Here is a 27581-nt window from a genome sequence, read left to right on the forward strand (position 1 = left end):
GATGCTCGAGCCAGCTAGTCAGTTAAAAATACTGCAGTATTTTAATATTCATGAAGAAAAAGTTTAAAATACTCATAAAAAAATCAGGATATGTCAAATGCTTTGACCGGTTTTATTGCAAATTGATTATTGATTTGGTGAATCCTATTGGATGCATTAATATAAAAAACTAAATAAGCCTTTTTAAAAAGCAAACCTGCTTATTTTGCCCTGTGTTGTTCCTAGTGTATCATCATTCCAACGGGAGAATGCAACACAACTCTCATCAACATGAAGAAATGCAGCAATTATATTTTTATAAGTACTGTTGCATCTTTTAACGAGCATACAAAACTGGCATTCATGGCACAATATAAATTCTTACATTATCCAAGCACGTATGTATAATTGTCCTTTTTTTATTTCTTTAAAATACGCACGTTGCTGACATTAACTACTATGTACTACCGTTTTGATATTCATATCCACCCATAACTTTTTACGCTGTAACATAACTGCAAATAACAGTTTATGAAGTTACATGGTTAAAGAACTTAAATAATGGGCTATAAGGAGTTCAATAAGTTGGGATTTCTCAATCCTGTTCCGGTCAATATACTTTGTTGGTTCTGGGTCAATTTGAACTCTTAATTAACTTGCTTGACTGAGACTGTCGATAGAATTAATGCGACATAAGCCCTATGCCCCGTGACCCTGTCCAGGAGAATTGGTTAGAATAATGATGGATGGATGGATGGATGGATTAAAAAAAAAATACACTGGACTAGTAGTGAGACAGGTAACTCAAACTGTGAAAATTCAGGCCAGATGTTTCTGCATTTCAGCTTTATGCCACCTGACGTGTGAGGTAATATATCATACACTCCAGTGAGAGTGAAGCTAGGGGTCCGGATTCTGGGTCAGACATTTATCTGGTTCTGATAGAGCATTTCAGGGGGGTTAAGGGCCTTGCTCAAAGGTCCCATGGACATGTAACTATGCTACCAAGGACAGGATTAGAACCAGCAACCTTCTTATCACAGGCACAGCAGCCTAAGCCTCTGACCCCAGCAACAGCCTCTTAAAGGGTCACTGCATTGGCCGGGTACTAAAACTGCTTTATACTGCCTGGAGGCCACCACTATATTACTAACACTTTGCATAAAACAGTTTTTTACCAAATATATTTTGGCCAATCAAGCTAAGAGTAGCTATTAGCTAACCCACAGGGTATGCACTGTACGGTATATTATTGGTACAAGGAAGGCAAAACATGGTAAGGGATTGTTTTTATCTCAGAAATGCAGAGTATAGCAGCACATTGTAGCGTCCTTCTTTCGGCAGCTGCTAATTTAGTCAGGATGGTGGAGGGAAGCCTACTGCAGGGCAGGCAAACCTGATCATTCAGCTTTTGTGATGTGTGACTAAAAGCTACATAGCACAGACCAAGGTTAATAAGAATATTACTGTGCTAGGTTAGAAATATAAAAGCAAAAACCAAGAATTTGTTTACTTTACAGCTGGGAATTCATCAGAGCCTGATGACAACCCTGTGTGAAGGGAGACGGTCTCCTAAAAATGCTCCCTTATCCTTGTCACTATGTCCCTGATCCTCTGCCTTCACCATTATCCTTGTCACTATGTCCCTGATCCTCTGCCTTCACCATTATCCTTGTCACTATGTCCCTGATCCTCTGCCTTCACCATTATCCTTGTCACTATGTCCCTGATCCTCTGCCTTCACCATTATCCTTGTCACTATGTCCCTGATCCTCTGCCTTCACCATTATCCTTGTCACTATGTCCCTGATCCTCTGCCTTCACCATTATCCTTGTCACTATGTCCCTGATCCTCTGCCTTCACCATTATCCTTGTCACTATGTCCCTGATCCTCTGCCTTCACCATTATCCTTGTCACTATGTCCCTGATCCTCTGCCTTCACCATTGGCCTGGTCACGGTCTCCCTGCTCCTCTGCCTTAATCCCAGCCCTACTTGGTGTGCTCCCTCACCCACTGGCAGAGCCTGCGTGAGTATGCCGAGGGGCTGACTGTGCAGAACGTCTTGCCCGGGTAGCGCAGGGACTTCCACAGGCACCCCAGTCTCCTCCAGAAGTCGTAGACAGTGACGATGTCGACAATGCCCACAAAGTAGCGTAGCTCTGGCCCGTCGATGACGTGCAGCGGGTTCTTAAAGTCCGGCAGCAAGCGCCGGTGCTGAACCCAGAACTCCTGCAGTTCCGAGTCAGCACTGTTCCCTACTGGCTGTTTCGGAAGCTCCTTTAGTGGAACGTGTTCCTCTCCTCCCGCGACACAGCAGAGGTGCCCAGGGCTCATCTCTGGTACCAGCACAGTGCCGATGTCCTCTGGGGCAGGACCTGGGACAGTGGGGGGATCTGTGGGGGAGGGACTAGACCCTGCGCTCACCGACCTGCAATGACCAGTGAAATACAGGGACAGACATAAAGATAAAGTTTTACTTAGCTTCCAAAAGACAAAGCCTGGCTCTATCAATAGTAATGATTACAGTAACACCAGAAGCTCAACCTCAGTCTTGTAGTTACCCTTTTTACATTGTATCTATTTAGCAGGAACTTTCATCCAGCAACATACATTTTCTGAATCCAGCAACAGTCCCTGGTGCAACTGGGGTTAAGGGCCTCGCTCAAGGGTCCTACAGTGGAATCACGCAGGCGAGAACTGGGTTTGGCGACCTTCCAATCACAGATGCGGCATCCTAACCCACCGAGCCACACACCGTCACCAAAATAAAGGATTTCCCAGCCAGCCAGGAGTTGAATTTAGCATCTTCTGATTGGCAGTCGGCCATATTATCCATTGCACCGCTGGTCCACAGTTATCAACTTCGATCCCTGCCTGATCTCACACATTTAACTTCCTAACTGTTAACTGGGACTATAGGAGCCCATGAGAGGCAGAAACTAATATAACTAATATAAATATTCAGTAACTGAAAGGGTTGGGATTGACTTATTTACCCCTAGACTGATAAGAGCATTTAAAGTGATTAATTGTCATTGTTGACATACCACAGCACACAACAACAAAATGTGTTCTCTGTATTTAACCCATATGTGACATAGTAGGGGGCAGCTAATTTAGTGCCCGGGGACCAGTGCATTGCTCAGGGTACCTCAGCGGTGCCTTGCTGGTCTGGGATTCAAACCAGCAATCTTTCAATTACAAGTGCGCTTCCCTAACCACTAAGCCACCACCGCAACGACTGTAGCCACAACGATTTCTGACTCACCAGTGAGGCTTTCGACCAAGGGAGGGCAGCCCTGATCCTGCAGTGCTGGTATCCGGCAGGTTTTCTATCCTACCTGATGATCAGCTGTGGCTCATCAGGGACCAGGTAGGATGGAGAACATGCCGGCACCCCAGGATCGAGGTTTCCCATCCCTGCTACGGGGCAATGCATCAACCCAGCATAATCCTACCTTCCCTTGTTAACGTGAATATTAAGATATCAGTAACACTTTACTTGACTGGGCACAAATTATATAGTATTACGTTATACCTTATGTATTAACCATAAAGTCTTAGTTACATACTGATCTCATGTTAATTCATCATTAATGAATCATGACACATCTTTTATCAGAAGTAGCAATTATATTTGTTGAACATTTGTACTTTGGTAGTAACTGAGCTATTATTAAGTATTTGTGTGGCATTACTAAGACTTCTAGTTAATTATTGTGGAATACAAGGCAGCAACAGAAGCAGATGATGAGAACGTGATGGTTATAATGCCATTAGATTGTTAATAAATGTTTTTTTTTGTGACTTTCATTTGATGTAGTTGTAAATAGCAACCAAAACTTAGTGTATGTGAAGGTGACCTGGAACACTGCACAAGCAGACCGCTGCGCTTTCAGACGCCGCTGCTCGCAGACGTACTTTTTGGCTCGTTGGACGATCACGGCGAGGGAGCGCCCGCACTCATCCGCCCGCAGCCGCTGGCAGGCCAGCAGCAGGCTGTAGTCCATGACGTTCATCCTCCGCAGGAAGGCCGTGTCGATCTCCACCTGGCGGACCAACCAGGAGCTCTGGTGGCCTGCGGACGCCAAACACCAGCGTGATAAACCGGCCAGAACAGAAACTCCACTCGCAACAACAGTAACTCAAATCCCTACCAGCTACAGACCATTTTGATAGTTCTCACAGAATACAAAAAAAAAACATTATTTAGTCAAGTGGTCTAATTCTTTGTGATCCTTGCAGTCCACACATTGAAGATCAAACACCTTATGAATCCTCTGATTCAGTGTTTCCCAACCTGGTCATTGGGGACCTCCAGATAATCCACATTTGCAGGAGCTGGGAGGGACAAAAACATGGACTGGCAGGGGGATCCCCAGGGACTGGGCTGGGAAATACTGCTCTAATTCTTTCCCACAGTTCTCTCACATATGAATAAGTACATATGTGTTTGAAGGTAACCGAAAACATTCAGGGAAAACGTCAAAGTCCTCCTTACCAAGATTGATGAAGTTTCCCTCAAAGTTCTTGTCCTTCAGCACCATGACCAGCTGACTCTTCTCCAGCGCCGGGTCTGTCCATCTGTTCACCTCACAGCCCTTTATATCATACCTGGGATGCAGACCCAAAAAAACAGAAGTCCAGACTGATGAATTATAGTCATGCCCGGGCAGGTCGAACACACCGATACAGATGGACTGAGCTCACCTGGCAATAATCCTGTCACCGGGATGGAAAACACTCTGCATCACCACGAAGTATTTCTGAAACATGGCGAGGGAGAGACTTAACTCCGCAGCAGCCGAAATGAAGTCAGTGATGTTTGCTTTTCTGCTGATTTAAAGTTTCATTACCTCCTTTTTATGGAGAAGTTTAATTCTGTGGACACCTAAAATAAAAACAATAAAAACACTGCAGAATTAGTATTATCTATAATGTTTTTTCTATAATGCTGTAACGTAACGTTCAAGGTGAACATATTTATTTTTAATATATAGAACAACCTTATTTCGCAAAAACAACAGCCGCATATGATCCCCATACAACTGGCTTGGAAAATGAGACGTCTGTCGTTGTCAGGGGTCACACTGAGGATCTTTGATCATGACACAACGATAAGAATTACAAATTGTGGTCACATTGTACTAATCGATTTCACGATGTATTGGACTGTGGGCACGTTAAACAAATTCCTTCCCTTGTTTTAGTTAAATTGTGGGCACATTTTATTAACTTGTTCCCACAACCTATTAAAACACGTCCATGATATATACAGTTTTTATCATTCTGTCGCAAGCAGGGCTCCGTATCACACCACCGGATTCTCACCCAGGAACCTCACGAGCACAGAGTGGGGGTAGTTCTCAAGGTGCTTCATGTAGTTCCTCAGGTTCGACAAGAGGAACCTCACTTCTTGTTTGCTCTGTGTTTTTAGGAAGAACCTCTTGTCATTCCTTGGCAAAGGAAGCACAGGAATTATGGAGATTTTTAAGGAAGCCTCAACATCCAGGTCATGTAAAAAGTGGCTTTTTATAGTAACTTTAATGACATACAGTTGGTGCAGTCCACAGTGAAACTAATCAGGGTTCCTCCAGGACCATACGACATAAGGTGCATGTGTGTGCAAGACACTGCAATAAGATGAAACTGTGACACAAATGAAGACAATGCATTGCTGACCAGTGCACAGTTTTGATATTTACAGGTCCACTTTTGTTTAGTAAATCAAAACTCATTACATTTATTTATCCAAAATCAAAGACAAGCTGAGAGAGCAGGATCTAGCAGTTAGGGGTCAAGACCCCAGTGGTCCCATAATCCAGCTGGTGGGCGAAGCTTTTGAGGTCATGACCTCAGGGTCAGAGTGTGTTGCTTTGCAGGTTAGGAGGCTGTGCCTGTGATTGTATGAAGTAATTTCACTGTTGGACCCTTGAACAATTACTCCAGGGATTCTGCTTTCTCGAAAATGATAATTAAAAAGGCACATTTTACTACAATACTGAGGGCTGAAATATGAAGTTATGAGGTTTGGGGGGGGGGGGGGGTGGCCCTCACGTGAGGAAGAACTTGGCTTTGCTCTTGGAGTTGCTGATGAACTGCAGATAGCATCCCTGCGGAGACAGGGCCTGCTGGAATTCCCTCTCGCCGATGCCCAGGGAACGGCGCAGGCAGGAGAACACCGGCCCCACAAAGGTCTGCATCTGGAAGCCCTTCCCCCCCCCCCAGGACATGCTTACATTTCAGTCACACGGAGCAGCCTAGGTGGCCTGATGATTAAGATGGTGTCCCACCACAGAACCTCAGATGTTAATGCTATGCTACAAGCCTTCAGAAGGACGTGCTAAGCCTGGGCTGCCAACTCTCACACATCTGGTGTGACACTCACACTTCGCGCTCACACAACAAACCTCATGGCAAATCTATATTATTCAATTATAAACCTAAAATTACCTACATTAAAAGTGCTGGGGTGGTTTGCAAAGCTTACAGACTAATTACCAGGTAATTAAACGCATGTAAATGTGTGTGCAGATATGTCTTGAACTGAAAATCTCATGCCAGCAAGCTGACCAAAGTTGACAACCCTGGTTAAGCATTCATCAATGCTAACATCAACAACCACAGACTGAGACGACCCACACAGAAACCCTCACAAAAGCCCACACAAAAGTCTTCACAGAAACCCACACAAAAGTCCTCACAGAAACCCACACAAAAGTCCACACAGAAACTCTCACAGAAACCCTCACAAAAGCCCACACAAAAGTCTTCACAGAAACCCTCACAAAAGCCCACACAAAAGTCTTCACAGAAACCCTCACAGAAACCCACACAAAAGTCCTCACAGAAACCCACACAAAAGTCCTCACAGAAACCCACACAAAAGTCCACACAGAAACTCTCACAGAAACCCTCACAAAAGCCCACACAAAAGTCTTCACAGAAACCCTCACAGAAACCCACACAAAAGTCCTCACAGAAACCCACACAAAAGTCCTCACAGAAACCCTCACAGAAAGCCTCACAGAAACCCACACAAAAGTACTCACAGAAACCCTCACAGAAACCCACACAAAAGTCCTCACAGAAACCCACACAGAAACCCTCACAGAAACCCTCACAAAAGCCCACACAAAAGTCTTCACAGAAACCCTCATAGAAACCCACACAGAAGCCCTTCACAAGTAACGCTCCTTTTCTGCTGTAGGTCTATACGGTTTATAGCCTGAACTGTAAATTTTTTGCATTAGTCTGGGATGTAAAGTACTGGCAAAGGTTATAAAGCCTGATAACGTTAAGCAATGCAGCACAGTACAGTCACGTTTAATATTTATATTTTTGGAGCATTTTTCTGTAAAGAAGGAAGGACAGAGGAGGGGGCTGTATGCCCCTTAGCTCCCCAGTGTGGCCAGTTCACTGTAGGAAAATAATAATCATACCCGATTATCTGCAACCACCATACCCTACACCACATCCTGTCCACTGCCCCTGCGATTCACACACTCAATTTAGTCGAGCGATAATCTTCTCTTGAACTTCCTCTACACTCTGATCGCACCTGGTGTGTTCGAGTGACCTCCATATTGAAATCGTCTTCAGACAGCTCATTCTAGGAGAGAGGAAAAGGTTTATAATATGATATAATATATTTATAGTATAAAACACATTGATTTTTGTATTTTTGACATCTTACAATAGCCATTTGCAAGTCATTTTGCAGCAGACATAATGGACAAAACAAGCAAACTAGGGTTTTTTTTAAATAAAGTATGATTTTTGAAAAAGCAGGCTTCACCCCCCCATGTGGGTATTTGAATTCCTCCCCCTCCCCATTTCTGGAGTCAGCATGGTCTTCCTGAGTTTCCACAGGCTGCCTCTGATTAATCAGGTTAATCAAATTACCCATGATGTGTGTCACGATTGCCGATAAAAGCGGGCAATCAAGCGTGCAGGCGAGCTAGCAGGAATCAGGCAGGCAGGCAGAATCGAGGAAAAACGGGGATTTATTCTGGAGCAGGACGGGCAAGACGGAACACTGGTAATGACGCTCACAAACATCAATGACAGACAAGGAGCCAGGGCAAGACGCGGACTGAAATACACAAGACGGAGCAAAATAACTAGACACAGCTGGGTACGATCAGGGAAGCACACGTGGATAATCAGGGGGCGTGGCACACACGAGGATCGTACGAGCTGGGCGTGACAATGTGTGTGTGTGTATGCGTGTGTGTATGCGAGCGGGTATACCTATCCTTATGTATGTATCCTTACACAATGTCCCCATAACGTGATAAATATCCATTTTTCCCCTTATGGTGACTGGTTTCCTGGTCCCCATAAGGGAAAACTCCCTCAGTGACTGCTATGAAAAAACTAAAAATGCAAAAACACTTGTATTTTGCTTGGTTACTTATCGTTATGGTTAGGGCAGGGTGGGGGTTAAGGTTGTCATAGTTAGCGTTAGCATTTTTCCCATAGAAGGATAAGGATAGGTATACTCTACATGTGCTTGTGTATGTGTGTGTGTATGTATGTGTGTGTGTATTTATGCATGAAAGTATGTATGTGTGTCTGTGTGCATGCATGTATGTATGTGTGTTTATGCGTGTGTGTGTGCCCTGTGTTTTATAAGAACACTGCGTCCATGTACTGGGTACGCAGTTTGGATGGTATTTATTTTTTTAATCGGTAAAAACATTCATCTTCACAAAAACTCCAGTGTGTATGTGATTGTAGTGTGTGTGTGTGTGTGTGTGTGTGTGTGTGTGTGTGTGTGTGTGTGGCTGGAGGGTGCTGTGCTCACTGGAGGCGGCCGGTCGATGGCGTCCTGCACCGCAGCAGACAGACCCTCCTTCATCATGCAAGTGAGGCTGTAATACTTGTGCTGGGGGTCAATCTCAAACAATCCCAGCATCCTCCACTGCTGCCTCAGCCCCACCCACAGCTGTGCGTACCGCTGTCTGCCGTCCTGCTGGACAGACACACTTGCTGCTGTAAACGTCTACATCAATACACGGATGTGAATGCCATGCAAAAGTACAGTACGTGAACAACCCTCACACACATCACACCTGAACAGAATCATACAAACATACACACACCCAGGCACTGCACACTGAGTATACCTGGTATACAAACACATGCACGCAATCATCCAGAAGTTGCTCAAAAGTTTCATATATTGTTTCGCGAGTCAGCAATGTAATCTTAAATAATAAACCAATTAATTTGTATTCTTCGTGAAACAGCACTTGTGATATTTACGACACAAGTCCTTTGCCGTTTGTTGGCTCAGCTCTGATCACAATCACGGAGATCCCCCGTGTGGCCTAACCGGGAAACGCAGGCCAGGATTACTTTAATCAATTAATTTTACATAACACATCCGATTCTCATAATTATAATACAAAAGTTAAACATAAATGCAAAGTTCTGATGGCACATTAATCCAGTTCTTAAGTTGCAATAAGGCAGAGGTCTTATTATTAAAGATCTTACACATTTTAGTTATTTTATTATTCATTACTGGTGGATCAATTCCATAAAGAATGAATGAAAGGGGTAACAGCGCGTCTGCACGTACCTCGGTGCGGCTCATTGTTCACGCCTTCAGATTCGCAGGTTACTTTGATACGTGAATCGTCGCCCTGTTCCGGCCGGCTCAACTTAACACGTTCCGCTAGAATAAAAGCGCCTCTATAAAGACCCATCTGCCGGCGCAATACGCGGCCCTTGTGATCGCTGTTATGAATGGCTGTACGCACTCAGCACCTTTGGCTACGGGCACCAAAGCTACTGCACACAGCGCGGCGCGGGGTGCTGACTCTCCAAAATCAAAAATGGAAAAGCCGGGTCTTTAAAGGCAACACGTGCGCAAACTTACCTAAGTGTGAAATAAAGCCGGGACACGTGGCACTTTTAAGCCTATATGTTATTCGGCTTATACGAGTCATTATTAAATATTTTTCATGATATTTTTCTTAATTAATTGTGAAACATAAGATGTACTAAAGCATGAAATCTTACTCTTTACATGCCAGCTATGATTTCGTATGATTAAAAAATCACTACGTAAACTTCTTAAATGTGTTTAAGGTCTGTTCTTTAAGACCCATACATCCATATTGTGAAACTTTGTCTTATTTAGGGTGGGGGCATCTGGTGCCTATGGGTACAAGGCGGGGAACTGCTCCAGGATCCAAGCAATTGATCGTCATATGTGCAGTGTCTATGCAATGTAGTTCTTACTTTCTTCCCGAAGCTGCTAAATAAGAAAACGGTAAGCAATAGCACAGTAGGTAATCATACATAGATGAGTTCTTCATGACAGATCTGTCAGCTGCACCTTCATGATGCGACTGTCCCGTTCCACCACATCCCACAGGTGCTCTATTGGACTAAGGGACTGGACCTGGTGACTGTGGAGGCCATTTGAGTGCAGTGATCTCATGGTCGTGTTCAAGAAACCAGTCCGAGGTGGTATGAGCTGTGTGACATGGTGTCTTATCCTGCTGGAAGTAGCCTTTAGTAGCTGGGTGCACTGTGGTCATGAAGGGATGGACATGGTCAGCAGCAAAACTCAGGTAGGCTGTGGCATTTAAACGATGCTCAATTGGTACTAAGGGGCTCAAAGGGTGACAAGAAAATATCCCCCCCCCCCCCCCCGCATTACACCACCACCCCCAGCCTGACTTGTTGATACAAGGCAGGACGGATCAGTGCTTTCATATTGTTACACCAAATTCTGACCGTACTCTGAAAGTCACAGCAGAAATTCATCTCTCCAGGCCATGGGCCCTCCCCATCCTGTTCTTTTATTTTATAATTTTATGTATTCAAATTCCCCCCCAGTCTGCCCGGGAATCCAAGCCCCTCAGAGACTCCTGTCTGTAAATGTTGTTGCACATTTCCAATAATTTCCTGCATCCTTAAACATTCGCCTGTACAGTAACGCTTTGTGCGCCTCTGGCCTCCTAAGGATTCTGGGTAACAGGCAGGGTGTTTTCCACTATAGCGGTAACATACTGTATCCCCATAGGGTAGCAGAGTTTAAATGTTTACCCATAAGTACCTTGACATTTGGGCTTATTTTGCCATTGTACAATAAGTGATTTCCCTGTGGGATCAATAAAGTTTTTTTTTATTTTGATTCTAATACTGACTCCGGTTTCCCCCCACAGTCCAAAAACATGCTGAGGCTAATTGGACTTGCTAAATTGCCCATAGATGTGCATGTGTGAGTGAATGGTGTGTGAGTGTGCCCTGCGATGGGCTGGCCCCCCCATCCTGGGTTGTCCCCTGCCTCGTGCCCATTGCTTCCGGGATAGACTCCGGACCCCCCACGACCCAGTAGGATAAGCGGTTTGGAAAATGGATGGATGGATGGATTGTAATACTGATTTTGTCAGAAAGCTGTTGTAAAAAAAAAAGACACAACCCATTTGGAAATGTGGTTCCCAGCACATTTATTCTTCCCAAATATGACATTTATTCTTTTTATACTACAATAGAAACATCAAACGATGAGTAGAAATATACTTTTCTTTTGTTAGATCACAGTGCTCAAGCTGAAGTGAATCAAATCTCTACAGAATGTAAATCGTGTAACAGAGTTCCGTGCCTCTAATTAGCCCCACGGCCTGATTTTCCCCCAGCTCACCAATCGCCCCACAGCTTGTCACATTTCTTTTAGTTATAAATACAAATTAAACTACTGCCATTTTTCTGTGTCACAGCACAGTCAGTAGTAAACAAAAGAAAAGGCTTCTTAGAAACACAAGCTAAGTTATTTTTTAATATATTTTGCATTTTCAGGGTCATTCAACCCCTTAAAAATCCAGCAGACAGAATGAGTCAGAATCCCAAAATACTTTAATATGTAACTGTATGACTAACATTAGTGTACACTGAAGGGCAATGTACAGCACACCCATCCGTTCCTTGAAATATTGCCAAAACACTTAGCTTGTGTTCTTATCATATGTCATCCTTGACACTGGTTTGCTGTCAGTAAAGAAGGGGGTAATTTCACGTTTAAAAATACCTTTCTGGATATATCAAATTAGTGGTAATTTAACCTGTGCTGTGGATTTAAGATAAACTGAAGCGCAAGAGAGAAATCAGGCCCTCAGGGGAAAAGGACACTCTTAAGAAGCCATTTACTTTAGGTTTTTTAGTTATAAAAATGAAACAAAAATATTTTGAAGAACCATAAAAAATAGAACCATCTAATTATTTCTTTCAAAGTAATCCATTATATAGCTTCATTTAATTAAGAAAATTATAGAAATCTTTCAGTACGCATTTGATAGCTTAACACTGGTAAAGTGGGAACAGGAAAGCATATAATCGTTTTTAGACTTCTGTGCATAGATTTAAACAGCCCTATTAATGAAGAGGAGAAACTGAAATCGGAACCTCAAGAAAATGAGTTGCCGTCGCTGAGGTGCAGTTGTGACAAACGTCATATCATGTAGGCCTTTCGAGAATTCAAAGCAATATCTGTTTTGCTTCACAACACGTAACGTGAAGAGAATAGCTATTATTGTCTTGGTTTTCATTTTCAGAAAGAAATCCCCAAATTTACAAAATGCGGGACTCATTTTAACTGCAATCTATCAGCACTCTTCTGTAAAAATTTGTGTCCCATATGGTATTCAAAAAAGCAGATTTAATTACGCAAATTTACTCAAGGCAGTCTCCCATAATCGGCGATGATCGCTGTGAAACAGCAGTAAATCACCTCTTGCCAGGTGCTTGCTGTATGCCTTTCACTGATGTGTGCTCATTCATTTCCTGGTTACACCCCTTATTGTGAAAATAAATATGTCTTATTACGGGACACACAACTACTCTTAATGGCAAACTTGAGGCGACACAACACCGAACGGCCACAGCGTGACCCAAAATACAACATCCTAAAACCTACATGTTCGGCCAGTCACAACGGAGCGGAAATGGAAAAAAACAACATACAGAAGTAGGAATAAAGTACAAAAAAAACAGCTCTTACAACAAATCAGGCTTCCTACTATGACTAACCGAAATCATAATCAAAGAATACTCTTCGATACTGATCCATACATTTTTCTCTTCTCTGTTTTGCCCGCTTTTATAAGGTTGCATTCCTCCGATGTCTATATAATATCAAAACATAAGAACCAGCCTGCTGGTTTTGGGGAGACAAGGAAAAAAGGAATTATTCTTTATTCGAAACTAACTAATATGGCGAATATCATTCCACCCTCTGCATCAAAAGCATGAATGCTTCACAAGCTAAATGAAACAGTGCCGAACACAGTATTACAGTGTCACAGCGTCCAAACACAGTATTACAGTGTCACAGCGTCCAAACACAGTATTACAGTGTCACAGCGTCCACGTCACCTGAAGCTTCAGTGTCTGTCCAACGTGTCCATGAGACAGGGCCATATTCCGGCCAATGGCTGTCTTTGATACTGCTCAAACCAATGGCTGTCTTTGATACTGCTCAAACCAATGGCTGTCTTTGATACTGCTCAAACCAATGGCTGTCTTTCATACTGCTCAAACCAATGGCTGTCTTTCATACTGCTCAAACCAATGGCTGTCTTTCATACTACTCAGAGAAGACGGGGAAGTGCAGAAACCAGTGTCGGGACACCTGGGTGACCGTTCCATACCTCAAGCAGATCAGCTCAGAGCAGCTGTGGAGCAGCATCTCAGGAACCTTCACTCCGAGGTCACTAGAGGACCACCGAGCTGACGACCTTATGGCTCTGACTGTAGTGGGGCGTCTTACTGGGGGTGTGCAGTTTTAACCAAGATACCAGGACCGCCAATGACCTTAATTTACTGGGAAAGGATGTGCATCCCAGCATGTCGAAGTACAGTGACACTGTGACCCAGGCTGAGCTGAAGTCACTATGGATCAGCTAGGCCAGATACCTATTTGCAGGTCCCTCTGGCCTAAACGGACCTCCAATCAACCCCAAATGAAAAAACATGGGGGGGGTTTATACAGTTTGGCAATCAGTAAGGCGGAACATGCCCTTCACCTTGAATTTCCGAAAAACTCAGAAACAGTGAACGTCTGTACGGTGGCCTGGCTCCTGGCTGTAGTGTTACAGGTCTGGGATCAGGTGCAGTGGGTGGGCAGGGGGGACAGAGTGACCATCAGCATCCAGTGTGGGCCTGAATTCCCCAGATGCCCATCTGTCATACACTGAATAATCATGCAGGGTCAAAGGTCATGGTCTCATCACATGGGCACAAGACCTGTGAAGAACCTACAGCTGTCCCCTCCCCCCCCCCCCCATCTGATCCCCCACATCAACTTGAAACAGGAAAAAAAAACAGGAAACAGTTTGTTTCTGTTCCTCTCAGTGCCTCCAGACCAGCTGAGGCCCTTAAATACCACGTGGTATCACAGGTGAGACAAACAGGATCCACACAGGAACCAGCCACACGGTAAATAAACAGGCGACGTCACAGTAACAGGCTGCTGGGTTTCCTTATTTGTCCAGTCTCCATCTAGTGGTCAACATCCCTAACTACACCCAGAAAGCTGGGCCGCTGCTCCACATGCATTACAAAGACATTCTGTTTGACCTCAGCCCTAAGCGGCCCGGCTTTTGGGAGCTGAGACCTCGGTCATAGCGATGATGGGAGCTTCTCAGTAGGCGATCCGGTTCCCAGAGCGAGGAGCACGAGCTGGGGGATCCCTTAGCAGCCACTTGGAATGTTTGGAGGTCCCATGGGGTGACCGTCCCCCCTGCTTTTCCTGCGGGGGGGGCTGTTTCCAGTTGGGGGGAAGCCATTTGCACGTATTTATTCACTTTGAAAGTTAGGAAACGCTCAAAGGAGGAAAAGGCAGGTGTTCACACTACAGACAGCCACAGCTGTGGGGGCGTTAGGGAGTCCTCCATCCTGGGGGGGTTGTTTTCACAGCGACACACTCGGCATGCACAGAGAGGTAATGAGGGTGCACTGTCGCCCCCTGCTTGCTCACACACACACACACACACACACACACACAGATACACACTTAGACACACAGACACATCCAAGCAGTCTGAATCCTAATGACTCTCAATCACCACTGGCTCAAAGACACCAGCAGAAACCCTGGGAGGGAGGGAGAGAGAGAGAGAGAGAGAGAGTAAGTGAGACATCCCCACAGCCGTCAACAAACAGGAAACATATCAGCAGTGTGTGTAAAAACAAACCTCACAGATTCGAGATAAACGTCATGAGGCGCCTACATGGGCCCTTATGCTGCATTTCCTCTAAGCTTTTTTCCTGCTCAGGATATATTTACCTGCCCCAGTTATAAATTACATACCATCATCATTTGCAACTCAGGAAAGTCAGTAAGCAAATTACAGACAGTCATGCAGGGCGAAGTCAAAATGCCGCCCCCTGCTCGCAGTGTCAGGGCTCCACCCAGGAAGAGAGAGAGCACTGGAAATTACAGCTGACCGAACTGCAAAGAAGAGTGACTGGGGACGATTCCCTAAACTGTTCACTTAGTTGGCCACTAGGTGGCACCAGAGGCACCCCTTAGCCTCTGTTGTGTCCAGATGGCCACGTACAGACATTATATATACAAACAGCTGTCAGAGGAAGGCAGTGACACTCATAAGCAAGCAGCCATTGAAGCCCCCACCTGGTGCCCAGGTGGGTCCCGCTCAGGGCTGTGGTCCCGTCTCTGCTGACAAAGAGCCTTAGGTTGCTGTCTGTGTTGAGGAAGAGAGAAACACAAAGCTTCAGTCTATGTGAGACACAGGTGTCTGTAACATGAGTAACGACGGCAGCGAACGGGCACAGAGGCATGCGGGCAGGGCGGCATGCGGGCATGGCAGCGAACGGGCACAGAGGCATGCGGGCACAGAGGCATGCGGGCACAGCAGACTGCGCTTCCTGCAGCACCTTCGCTGTTGCTGATGTCGGCAAAGTTCTGGCTCTGGACAATCTTCTCCACGATGTCATCGGCGTCGATGCGGGTGTCGTCCACCCAGGTTGGGTGACTCTCCACAGAGTCCTTCTTCCGCCTGTCAAAATATGAAGAAAGAAACACAACGAATCAAACGGAAGGCTTTACACTCACACTTACACTTGTTCCCTAAATGAATCGGTGAATTTTATAACGACTGCGATGCTGATTGTCCAGCAGAGTGATAAAAGACAGACTCCAAGCTGCTACAGGTGACCATTTATTACAAACTGTTCCAAACTGTCCCCTATCAGGAAACATCACAGCTAAATGAAGCTGAATTCTTATGCGGGGGTGTCCTTACCTTGAGAGTCGGCCAGGGGGTAGCGTGGGCCGAGGAGGTCGGGGGGGTCTCTCCCCACGGCCCGGTTCCCTGTCACCCTCAACGGGACCCTCCACAGTGACACCGAGGCCGCCCGAGGCACTGCTGCCGGTAGAGGTATTCCTCCGGTGCGTGAGGTCCGACAGGCTAGACGAATGGGAGTGCTCCGTGCTGTAACCTGAGGAGGGCCGTAACCACGGCGATGAGCGAATGCTCCGCGAAGTGCGTTACAGCGGAAAGTGTCGACAGGAGGACCAGTGCTTTGCTGATTCCCAGCTTTCCCACATGTAAATGACCCAGGACAGAGGGGAGTGAGGCGAGGCTCTTCCCACCTGATATCTTGCTCTGCTGACTGGCGTAGCTGGAGTTGCGAGAGTGGCCCGTGTGGAACACCTCATCCGGGCTGGACAGGTTCTGGTCGGGCTCCTCGGGCAGACCTGGATCGGTAAGGAGAGCAGGGCCCAACGGCCAGCGCGCGTGATTCCCGCGAGCGGCCCACTTCGGCTTTAGCACACACATCACCGCGAATCTTTACAGCATCATTTCTCCACCAGGCCTTCCCTGTCCTTTAGGGAAAGTTTGCTTACCTGTGAGATTTTGGTCTGAGTGTGAACACTTACACGTCGCTCCATTCTGTATATTTTATTTCTATTGTTACCAGGTGCACACTCTTGCACAGGGTTCTTAACTGGCTAAGTGATAGTAAACAATTAAAACATTTATTATACAGGGAACATTCTAGTACTAAGGTGGAGTTTCTATTCTCATTCACAGTCTACACAGAAATTTTTAGTAGTGTATTGACCGTTGCCTATATAAAGTATCAAAAACTTGTTATAAGTTGTTACCTATAACAGCTGTAACAATAACAGTGTGTTACTTTAATGTAGGAGTTACTGAACTCAAATGGCTTCATCTAGTTCAAGACCTGACAAAAGAATCAGTAGCCTGGAAAGCCAAACTCTCAGATATCCAGCGTAAGGACTAACCAGGTGAACTACCACGGTCACACACTGTCGCAGGAACTCCACCAAAGACCAACCCTTACCAGCGCTCATCATGGAGGGCCTGGACTTCAGCGCCCGGGCGGAAGCCGTGCCAGTCGTGGGGAGTGTGGGCGTGGCCACTGTGCCCTCCCCCTTGCAGTCCAGCTGCAGGGAGTGGTCCTGTCCTGGAGCAGAGATTGACTTTGCAGAGCTGGGGGGCCTGTGTAGAGGGGACATGATCAGTGATACAGAGAGTACCAGCCCCTACTCAAACATGTTCTCAATGTGAGAAGTAACAGCTACAAACATACTATGGCTACCGCTATACACATGCGAGGGCTACATGCATGCTACCGCTATACACATGCGAGGGCGACGTGCATGCTACCGCTATACACATGCGTGGGCGACATGAATGCTACCGCTATACACATGCGTGGGCGACATGAATGCTACCGCTATACACATGCGTGGGCGACATGAATGCTACCGCTATACACATGCGTGGGCGACATGCATGCTACCGTTATACACATGTGAGGGCTACATGCATGCTACCGCTATACACATGCTACACATACATGCTACCCACTCACACTTTCAGACTCGCACTCACGCAAGAAATCTTACAGCAAATCATTATTTAAACATAAAATTGGCTACGTCAAAAGTGTTGGACTGCAAACCCTACAGACTATTTACAAGGTAATAATACTGTTACATACATGTAATGCGTGTGCATGTGTGTGCAGACTTGACTCGAATTGAAAATCTCACTCCAGCCAGATGAGCGAAGTTGAGAACCCTGATGCTAATCCTTTGTAAAAGCTACTGCTATGCACATGTCTCTGCTATGTTCACCATGTAATCCAATGCAAAGCTGTATTTATGAAACAGCAAGAAATTGATAGGCACAGGTGGAGCAGGCATACGTTTTAAAGCAGGGATCTCCGGACATGAGCGTCATCCCAATGGTGACCTGTGTAAAGGGAACACAAGCAAAATATTACTCTCAGGCGTGTGGACAAACCCAGGTCCTTTTGGGGGAGACGTGTCTGTCATGTCAAGATGGGAACATACACCCAAAACCCAATGGGGCTAGAGACCTCCACTGATGGCCTGACACACAAGAGCTGGTCTGTTCTCATCTGGCCCAGTGTGTGTCACAGGACCCTGGCTGTGATGCCATGCTTGAGAGACAGGGGGCGCTGTACCTTGAGGATGGAGTTGTCCTGCCGGGTGTTCTTGGTGTCATAGCCCTCCAGCAAGCAGCAACGCACTGTGGAGCCCGAACCCGCGAACTCCGCCATGTTGAGGTCAGCAAAACCGAGCTGGGGGGGGGAATAGAAGAGAGCGAATGGGGAGAATAAGAGAGGGAAGAAGGCGAGAGATGGAAGGATGGTGGGAACAAGGAAGGGAAAAGAGAAGGGGATGATAAAAAGATGGAAAGGAAAACGTGGGGGAGGAGAAAAGAGGATATAGAGAGTGTCAGGTTGAGATGCGACATGCAGTCGTGTCACGGTGGAGCCCTCAGTGGTGAACTATGACCCCTCTCGCCCGGTCCAGCCTCCTGCTAACTTTCCTAGTTACAGCCGTCAGGGATGAGAGCTTTGGATCCGGAGATACCCAAGGAATCACGAGTACATGCACACACTAGGACACATGGTGACTACAGGGGGGGTCAAGGAAGGTAGCGTATCACCAGTCTACTGCCTGGACAGGAGACATACGGGTATGTCTGAGTGCGGAGAGGGGAGGTCCATCAAAACAAGACAAAAAATAAAAAATCAGGGAGCGCTGTGATTCTGCCAAGCTGGATTCTGGACCTTTCCAGTGACAGTGTCGCCACTGTGTCCGGAGCTGGCGCCAGGACCCCTCTTCACGGTCCGCCGGGTCACGCTGACTCGACGGAACGCGTGGGCCCGTGACCTGGCTAGCAGCAGGAAAAACAAGAAGGTGGGAGCCATGGATGGGGGGGGGGGGGGGGGGGTCGGTGACCGGCGAATTGCATCCTGACAGCTTCCTGTTGTCCACATAAAGTTCATCCTCGGGTAAAATGCTACACGAAATATCACCGCTGTCCAGCGATCCCAGTGACTGCAGAGTCCACAGGACATCCACAGCTTATAAAACAAAGGAATGTGAGATTAATGAGGACACAGAAGATGTTCCAGAGATAAAAATTTACCAGGGTGTGGATCCATGCCAGGTTCTCAGACCCAGCTACAAGCTGAACAACATCTATCATCAAGCTCGAAGCCAGCCATCCACTGCATGTCACTGCATCAGGAGCAGCCAGTGTCTTCGACGTGCCTCAGTGTCGGAAAGTGGCGATGATGACCATCACCTGTTATTCCTTAGAGCTCCTCTAAGATCTTAAGATTCCAGAAGTAACTACATATCCCAGGATTCCCTGTTCTTTCGAGGATCCCAAGCTCGATTTAGGCTTTACCTACCAGTTCCCCTAAATCTGCTAAGAACACTAGGCAGCTGTTTCATTCCTGACCTACTGATCTCAACCTCATGACATCGTCATCATGGCGTAACCTCACATTATGACCTGCGTGCAGACCGCACAGGCAGCCCAAGAGCATTCTGGGTTAGCAAGGGTTCACAAAGGTCAAGAACAAGCGACAGAGCGAAAGTGCATAACCCTGGCTGGCTGAGGAACACGTTCATGGCTACCTGAGTAAAATCTTTATGGGTTGATGAATCTTTTTCTTTTATTGTCAGCCTTATTGTCAATCTTTTTGTAGATTAATGATCTTATACTTAGAAGTCGACATTTTCGCTAAAGTATTTTAGATGAGACATCTCGCTCAAGGAAGCGACATCATTCTGCTCCCTTCTCGGCTAAAAGGGCAAAGATCGGGCTCTTTCACACAGCCTCCATAACCAGGCCTGAAGCCCCTGGGTATGAGGAAAGTTGCTAATGATTTTGAGCAGGAACCCAACCGCATCAGGACATAAAGGATTTTCTGCGGCTTTGAGCTCTGCCTACAGCTCCTCTCCTACCACCAGACATAAATACTCGAGTGAATGATGTGGAGGCTTGAGGAGGCACTGAAAAATGGAAACACACATTTGCTGAGACAAAAAGGGAGGGGTCCTCACTTCCTGACAGCTCCACTCTATTATCTATTATATAACCCCCCCCCCCCGCACTTTGAATCCTAGTGTCTGAGAGACCTGAAGACAACCTCTGACAGGCTCCACATGGGTGGAGTGTGTATATCTCACGGAGTGCAGTGGTGGTGGGGAAGGGAGTGGGGGGTCACGGCGAGGGGGGGGGGGCGTCAGTGCTTACTTTTGAAAATGTCTTTCCTCCTTTGAGTTCCTGCAAGGAAAACAGGAAAGGACCAGATGAGTGCAAAACGCTCCAGCCCACGCCAGTCACAAGCCATCATCAGGCATAACGAGCCGCACACATAGGTACTGGAGAAGGCAGATGGGTACGGAATGTTCCAACCCACTCCAGTCACATGCCACAAGGGCTCATCAGGCATAACGAGCTGCAGAGGTAGTATGGAAAAGGGCAGATGGGTGCAGAATGCTCCAACCCACTCCAGTCCAATGTCAAAAGGTCTCATCAGGCATAACGAGCTGCACACAGAAAAACAAGCCCACCATGTAAAGGCAGCGAGATAACAGGCAGGGTGGAGCGGAGGCAGCGACACAACAACAGCCTGAATCAGAATACCGGGAACCAGCCAGGAATGTAGGGCTGCCAAGTCCCTCGTCACGGCTTAGCGGTAAAAGCCTTTTGCCAGGCAACGGAGGACCAGTGAAAGGCACGTACAGCCCCTGGCAGGAGACGGCAAACCAGCACGGAGAGTTCCTGGGGCTGGATTATCGCTAGAGACGCACAATGTATTGGGCAACATATCGGAACTGATATCAGCTGATCCATCCATCCATCCATCCATTTTCTGTAACCGCTTATCCTATTCAGGGTTCCGGGAGGTCCGGTCCGGAGCCGATCCAGGAGGCAACGGGTACAAGGCAGTATATCAGCTGATGTTAAAAATCAAGACGTCGGTCTGATGTGTCAGTCTTGGCCAAATATGCCAGGCAATATTTAGACTTCGGTTAATATTCAAGGTTACTGCTAAAGACATGACTAGTGAAATAACGTTGACGACTGCACTGGACGGTTCGCCTTTTTCCCGGAGTAAAGGACGAGGGATTTCATCGCTAATTCGCCACTTAGAGAATCGCTACCGTCCCCCAAGTCGGCGCTGCTTGGCTGACATCTCAGCGTTGCATGATGTGCTCGCCAAACACATTCACAGGATCTTAATGTGTAACGTCACCGACATCAGTCTCGCTACAGCTCTGTGGAACTGAGAGGTTAGCTGGTTATCGGTATCCGTCCAGGACACTAACACCACCGGCGTTGTGACCACATCCTACTAAAGGCTGCTCTATGTGCCGTCAAGGAACAGTATGGTTAAAAAAAAAAGTAGCTATATTTAAAATGCCAGAAAATTCTGGTGAGAGGCTCACCTTGCGGACAGACACCCGGCACACGCAGGAGTCCAGCATCCCGGTGGTGGGGTTGGCGCTCATCTTGCAGGTGAAGGAGAACTTGTTCTGCCAGTGAACGCAATTCTCCTGGACCTCCTTCCTACAAGGAGAGTAAAAGCATAGTCATGATCATTCAAATGTATTTATATTGACTGATCTTTATCCAAAGCAATACATGTTTTTAAAGAACAGGGTCAGATCAGGGAAATCACCCTGCTGTCTTCAGGATTTGAACCAGCAACCTTCTGATTACAGGCACAGTGTCCCAAACTACTAAGCCACAGACCAGCTCAACAACAGCTACCAAGGCCCACAAATACACCATTGCAGCCCCTGTTTGTATCAGCAGACACAGAGCAGCACCTCAGCTGAGCACAGGGGAGTACTGGAGAAGGGGGTGTCATTTCCTGCTCGTCCTTTCCCGGAGTAAATGTTTAACGACACAGGCCGGCTCCTAAGAGTCTCAGAAGGGGCTCGCTGTTGGACATTTGACCCAGGCACCAGCACTGCTACAGCAACCCTGGGTGAACACTCTAGATAAACAGCCAATTATACAGGTGACCTTCCCAGCATGCTCTGTTGCCATGGAGACCGTGAATGCCAACCTGCTGGCAGTGTTTGTTAACACAGACACAGGCAAAATGCGGCAGAGCACAGGAATATGCGGGTGGGGGGAGGGGGGTAGTCTATTTAAAGTGTGTAAAGATAACTGTTTAGCTTAGGAGGCAGTTATGCAGAGCAGCCTTAAAGTCTAAAAGCCTTTTCACCTCCTCCAGAATAAATCTAAACCTAAAATCTCCCACTTGTTGGTTTGCCGTTTTAAAAGGCTTTTCATTCATTTCATTTCACTCCCATGTCTTCTTACATGGGTTCCAGGCATAATAGTTTCTGTATTTTCTTCAGGAAGATATACATGGGAGGGGGGCATGAACATCAGCTTACAATGGAATGGAATTTTATTGATCAACAGAGACATGGCAGACCGACAGGGGGGGCAACGACAATATATTCCCTGGATGGCCCTGTTATCCCTCCAACCCCCCTACAATCTCTACCCCCCCCCAACACACTTTCTCCACCTCCCCCCAAAAAATATGCATTAGAAGCCCGACTTTGTGTGACTTTGTGTCTGAATGTAATTAGGACCAGATCTGTCCGTCTTTCCATGCGCCGCCACCATGCGGCGCTGCTTCCATTTTCATGCGATTTCTCTCAAAATCTGATCAGCTGCAGAGCTTCACCAACACCATGCGTGGGCAAAGCCTGAAAACGATCCGTTGAATATTTTTGAGTTATCGTGCTAATGAGTGAATCTCTGTGGTGTTTTTGGTCTATAGAACATAATATTATGTAATATCCACCCAGAATCCATCTCTGGGGTGGGGGGCGGGACATATGGACTGTCCCATGCAGCACAGGGTACCCTGCAGGGGACAGTATGTCCCTCTGGTGCAAGGCACACATTCCATACTAATCATGTTACATACTATAGCTCTCATAGATCACATATTTGGAACATCTTGTGACCCCTCCCAGTTATTTGCGACCCACAGGCTGAGAGCCATCGCTAAGAAAACCCATCACAGATAACAGTAACCGCTGTGAGATTTTTGTATGAACATTCCATCGCCGAGTCTTACGAAGAGCTAGTCGGTGACATCGGCGGGGCTGCCAGTGACATCAGAGATGCTTCACCGGGGAGCAAGTAAGAGGAGGCGCACGGGGCATCCAGAGCGCACGCGTGGACGGGACAGAGAGCACGCGTGGACGGGACAGAGAGCACGCGTGGACGGGACAGAGAGCACATGTGTGGACGGGACAGAGAGCACGCGTGGACGGGACAGAGAGCACGCGTGGACGAGACAGAGAGCACGCGTGGACGGGACAGAGAGTACGCGTGGACGGGACAGAGAGCACGCGTGGACGGGACAGAGAGCACGCGTGGACGGGACAGAGAGCACATGTGTGGACGGGACAGAGAGCACGTGTGGACGGGACAGAGAGCATATGTGTGGACGGGACAGAGAGCACGCGTGGACGGGACAGAGCACGTGTGGACGGGACAGAGAGCACGCGTGGACGGGACAGAGAGCACGCGTGGACGGGACAGAGAGCACATGTGTGGACGGGACAGAGAGCACATGTGTGGACGGGACAGAGAGCACGTGTGGACGGGACAGAGCACGCGTGGACGAGACAGAGCACATGTGTGGACGGGACAGAGAGCACGCGTGGACGGGACAGAGAGCACGCGTGGACGGGACAGAGAGCACATGTGTGGACGGGACAGAGCACATGTGTGGACGGGACAGAGAGCACGCGTGGACGGGACAGAGCACATGTGTGGACGGGACAGAGAGCACGCGTGGACGGGACAGAGAGCACGCGTGGACGGGACAGAGAGCACGCGTGGACGGGACAGAGAGCACGTGTGGACGGGACAGAGAGCACGTGTGGATGGGACAGAGAGCACGCGTGGACGGGACAGAGCGCATGTGTGGACGGGACAGAGAGCACGCGTGGACGGGACAGAGCACTTGTGTGGACGGGACAGAGAGCACGCGTGGACAGGACAGAGAGCACGCGTGGACGGGACAGAGAGCACGTGTGGATGGGACAGAGCGCATGTGTGGACGGGACAGAGAGCACGCGTGGACGGGACAGAGCGCACGTGTGGACGGGACAGAGAGCACGCGTGGACGGGACAGAGCGCACGTGTGGACGGGACAGAGAGCACGCGTGGACGGGACAGAGCGCACGTGTGGACGGGACAGAGAGCACGTGTGGATGGGACAGAGCGCACGTGTGGACGGGACAGAGAGCACGTGTGGATGGGACAGAGCGCATGTGTGGACGGGACAGAGAGCACGCTGTGGACGGGACAGAGCGCACGTGTGGACGGGACAGAGAGCACGCGTGGACGGGACAGAGCGCACGCGTGGGCTGGAACACAGCAGGACCTTAATCGCTTACACGTGATTAGAGACGTGCTGCTGGAACACTAAGCCGGACGCTGTACCGCCTCAGTGGGTTTGGACTCTGTGCATGTGGTCGGAAGGCTGCTTGTTCAAATCCCAGGGTCGGCTGACTGATTTTACCATTGGGCCCTTGAGCGGGACCCCTGAGCGAGGCCCTTAACCGCCAGTTGCTCCATGGATCCTCTCTCACCCTGACAGGAGCCATTCAGGCACCAGCTACAACCAGCATACATAAATGTTTAGAATAGAGGACATTCTCAGTACTGTACTAAGAGAGTAGCTTTGGCATGTCTCCGGGGCACAGTATTGGGTTACCATGGAGATGCGGACCAGCAGACCTACCTGGAGAGTGGGCGGCGGGTGACAAGGTGCTTTGAATAAGCAGTCATGGCAGGGCTGTCATTGAAAGGCCGGGGAGGACAGTGACGATCACAATGGCGCGAGAAAAGACAACAGCGGAAAATCACGGCCACTGGGCAGAGACGCCCACAGCACTGGAACAGACGGGCCAGGCCACCCAGCCCAGTCTGAGGTCCGATAAAGTCCTGTGCCGGAGACATGGCCGTGCCCAATCCACCCACAAGCATACAGAAACACACCACTCAGCCCAGTGTCCGGGAAAGACGAACAGACTGAAACACAGGCTATGGCTTTTCAAGCATGATCAATCAATCAGAATAATGGTATATCCCATATCCCAATCATATCTCAGCCAGAATGTAAAAACCCACGAATGAGCCAACTGGCTCTTTGCTGGCATGTAAAAGCCAAATCAGCTTTCTGGCTGATCTAAAGGCTCAGGAAAGAGACTGTGGTTTCAGAGCAGCGTTATTACAGTTTTCATTTTAATTTAGTTTTTATTTTTATATTGTTTTCAGTTTTCACCCAGTTTAGTTTTAGTTATTTTTCACTGCAGATTTATTAGTCCATATTATTTTGTATTGTAAAGATATATTTCTACTTATTTCTTATACATTTTAGCTTCAGTTTAAATTTTAGTAATTTTATACTTAAATCGTAGAGCTATTTTATGTGTCTGATCTTTAGGGACTCCTGCAGGAACACACAGCACACCTTATGTACTAAATGTCCTCAAAATGGGTAAAACATGATCCAGATCTTATTAATGGCTGACAAGGATAAGACATTCGCAAGCTGCCAAGCTGAAGCCTAAAGGCACAGAGTTGGGACGGTTCCCGTTTACTCAATCCCAACCTGCGGAGTGGAATTACGCCCCCCCTCCCTGCCAGGGTTCAGATCAGGACACGCTTTGTCCCCATTGTCTGCAGGCAAAGCTGCTGCGGCCTCATGCAGATCAGGGGCCGTGAGGAGATTTCAGAAGTGACAGGTAAATTCACACGAAGAGCACATTTCATTACTTAGTGTTTTTACAGGATCGAAAGCCTGTTTTCTGTGGATGAACTTGTAGGCTATTTCAATAATAAATATTTGAACAGCAGCTTGGGGCAAATGGAGAATTCTACGTGCTAAAGCAGAGGGGCTGTCAGGGGAAAGGTGAGGGGGTGACGGACCCCAGCTTGTTCTCAAACGAAAGTTTTGTCCCCAAAGCATGAAAACGGAGATTCTGCCTATGGTACCAGAATGGGCTAAAAAAAGGCTAATTAAAGAGTGTGTGTGTGTGTGTGGGGGGTGGGGGGGAGAGGTAGGGGGTGCCGGGGCGGCATCTACAACAGCTCACACACACACAGACATCTTGCTTTAGAGGAACAGCTGGCCTCCAAATGAAAAGGGGAAAAGGTCAATCGAGCTCAAGCTGCTGCTCCTCCCCCACCTCCTGGCCACTCCCACTAGGACCGCGTGGCCAATCGGAGGTGTTCGGAGGCGGAAGGCTCCCGTGCACCCAGCAATCGCATCATTGCTGTGGCCACGCCCTCATCTAGCAGAGTGACAAGATTTTTAAATCCGAACCCCCCGTGCTCAGTGCCTGGGTGGCACGTGGGTCACTGTGCTACCTGCTGCCACCTTACTCTCTAGCTGTCCATGGGGGCCACCGGGGGTCACACTTCTCCCTCATTCTGTTTGGGGGTGGGGGGTGAGGGGGGGGACCTCTCCCTGAGCCGCCCAACTCCCAGCGGCATTCTTAACCCTCGCCATGGCAATGGCAAACAGCCCGACACCGCAACACGATTTGGTGAGTTGGGGGGTTGGGGGGGGGGGGGGGGAGAGACAGACAGACAGGGAAGAGAAAGAAAGAAAGAAAGAGGGTAGTGAAAATGGCGGAGAGTTAAAAAAAGAAAGAATCAGAACCTCCACATTTCTCAGGTTTGTCTGTAGCAGCAGAGTGACCCGGAAATTCAGGGTCCCGGTGAAAGTGAAAACAAGACGGTGGTGGCGGGGGAAAGACCCCCATCGCGTAAGTACGATGGCCTCAAACAGCCAGTGGGGGGCACTCTTCTGGGGCCATGGAGGAGTTCCCTTTCTTGGTGCTCTCTAGGACATTAAAGGCATTCCTGCAGTAAAACCCGATAGGTGACTGCGGCTCATCCGCTCTGTTCCACAGGGGTCCTCGATAACCTCCATCATCACCCCCCCGCCACGGTCTGAGGGAGCGAAACCCAATAGTGCCGCTGTGAATGGGCCGATTGTTCGCGTGGACCCGGAGGATTTTGTGTCGCACACAAAAGTGGGTAAACTTGATAGGGGGGGGATCAGGAAGCAGGCGGTTTAATTAGGAACAATCCGGCCCTCGTGGGTGAAGCAGGGAGGGGCTCAAACTCCACCCACCCACACACACACATTCACATGGGTCCTCCTTCCAGTTTTGTCTGGACACAACAAAAGCCTCTC

At 47.8% G+C, this 27581-nt stretch overlaps 2 protein-coding genes across 8 annotated transcripts in view; both read right to left on the minus strand.

Moving 5' to 3' along the window:
- Nucleotides 1–818: 818 nt before the first annotated feature.
- LOC125719558 (phosphatidylinositol 4-phosphate 5-kinase-like protein 1) lies at nt 819–9805 on the minus strand. 6 transcript variants are annotated; one of them, XM_048994453.1, is made up of 10 exons: nt 9571–9805; nt 8791–8955; nt 7543–7593; nt 6039–6193; nt 5313–5437; nt 4838–4872; nt 4692–4747; nt 4483–4595; nt 3903–4059; nt 819–2409 (listed from the first exon to the last, which is right to left on the minus strand). In XM_048994453.1, exons 1-10 carry the CDS (start codon nt 9583–9585, stop codon nt 1971–1973), a joined length of 1311 nt encoding a protein of 436 aa, XP_048850410.1. In that variant the 5' UTR covers nt 9586–9805; the 3' UTR covers nt 819–1970. The 6 variants fall into 6 exon arrangements, with proteins under 6 accessions (XP_048850410.1, XP_048850401.1, XP_048850421.1 ...); XM_048994444.1 differs by having other exon boundaries at nt 8791–8958; XM_048994464.1 differs by lacking the exon at nt 8791–8955.
- A 1630-nt stretch (nt 9806–11435) lies between these two features.
- Nucleotides 11436–27581, minus strand: part of fam102aa (family with sequence similarity 102 member Aa) — a 33799-nt gene continuing 17653 nt past the window's right edge. The window contains exons 1-12 of one of the 2 annotated variants that reach the window (XM_048994421.1): nt 25116–26416; nt 24894–24989; nt 21775–21895; nt 20576–20605; nt 18483–18599; nt 18201–18247; nt 17331–17488; nt 16615–16719; nt 16265–16460; nt 15897–16018; nt 15634–15703; nt 11436–15092 (exon numbers count right to left, since the gene is read on the minus strand). In XM_048994421.1, coding sequence (XP_048850378.1) covers nt 15047–15092; nt 15634–15703; nt 15897–16018; nt 16265–16460; nt 16615–16719; nt 17331–17488; nt 18201–18247; nt 18483–18599; nt 20576–20605; nt 21775–21895; nt 24894–24989; nt 25116–25360 — 1353 coding nt within the window. In that variant the 5' untranslated portion in view covers nt 25361–26416 and the 3' untranslated portion in view covers nt 11436–15046. Of the gene's footprint in view, nt 15093–15633; nt 15704–15896; nt 16019–16264; nt 16461–16614; nt 16720–17330; nt 17489–18200; nt 18248–18482; nt 18600–20575; nt 20606–21774; nt 21896–24893; nt 24990–25115; nt 26417–27581 lie in introns of those variants that run through there. The other variant, XM_048994430.1, reaches the window with a different exon arrangement.

This window comes from Brienomyrus brachyistius, chromosome 2 (assembly GCF_023856365.1).
Source record: "Brienomyrus brachyistius isolate T26 chromosome 2, BBRACH_0.4, whole genome shotgun sequence".
NCBI lineage: Eukaryota > Metazoa > Chordata > Actinopteri > Osteoglossiformes > Mormyridae > Brienomyrus > Brienomyrus brachyistius.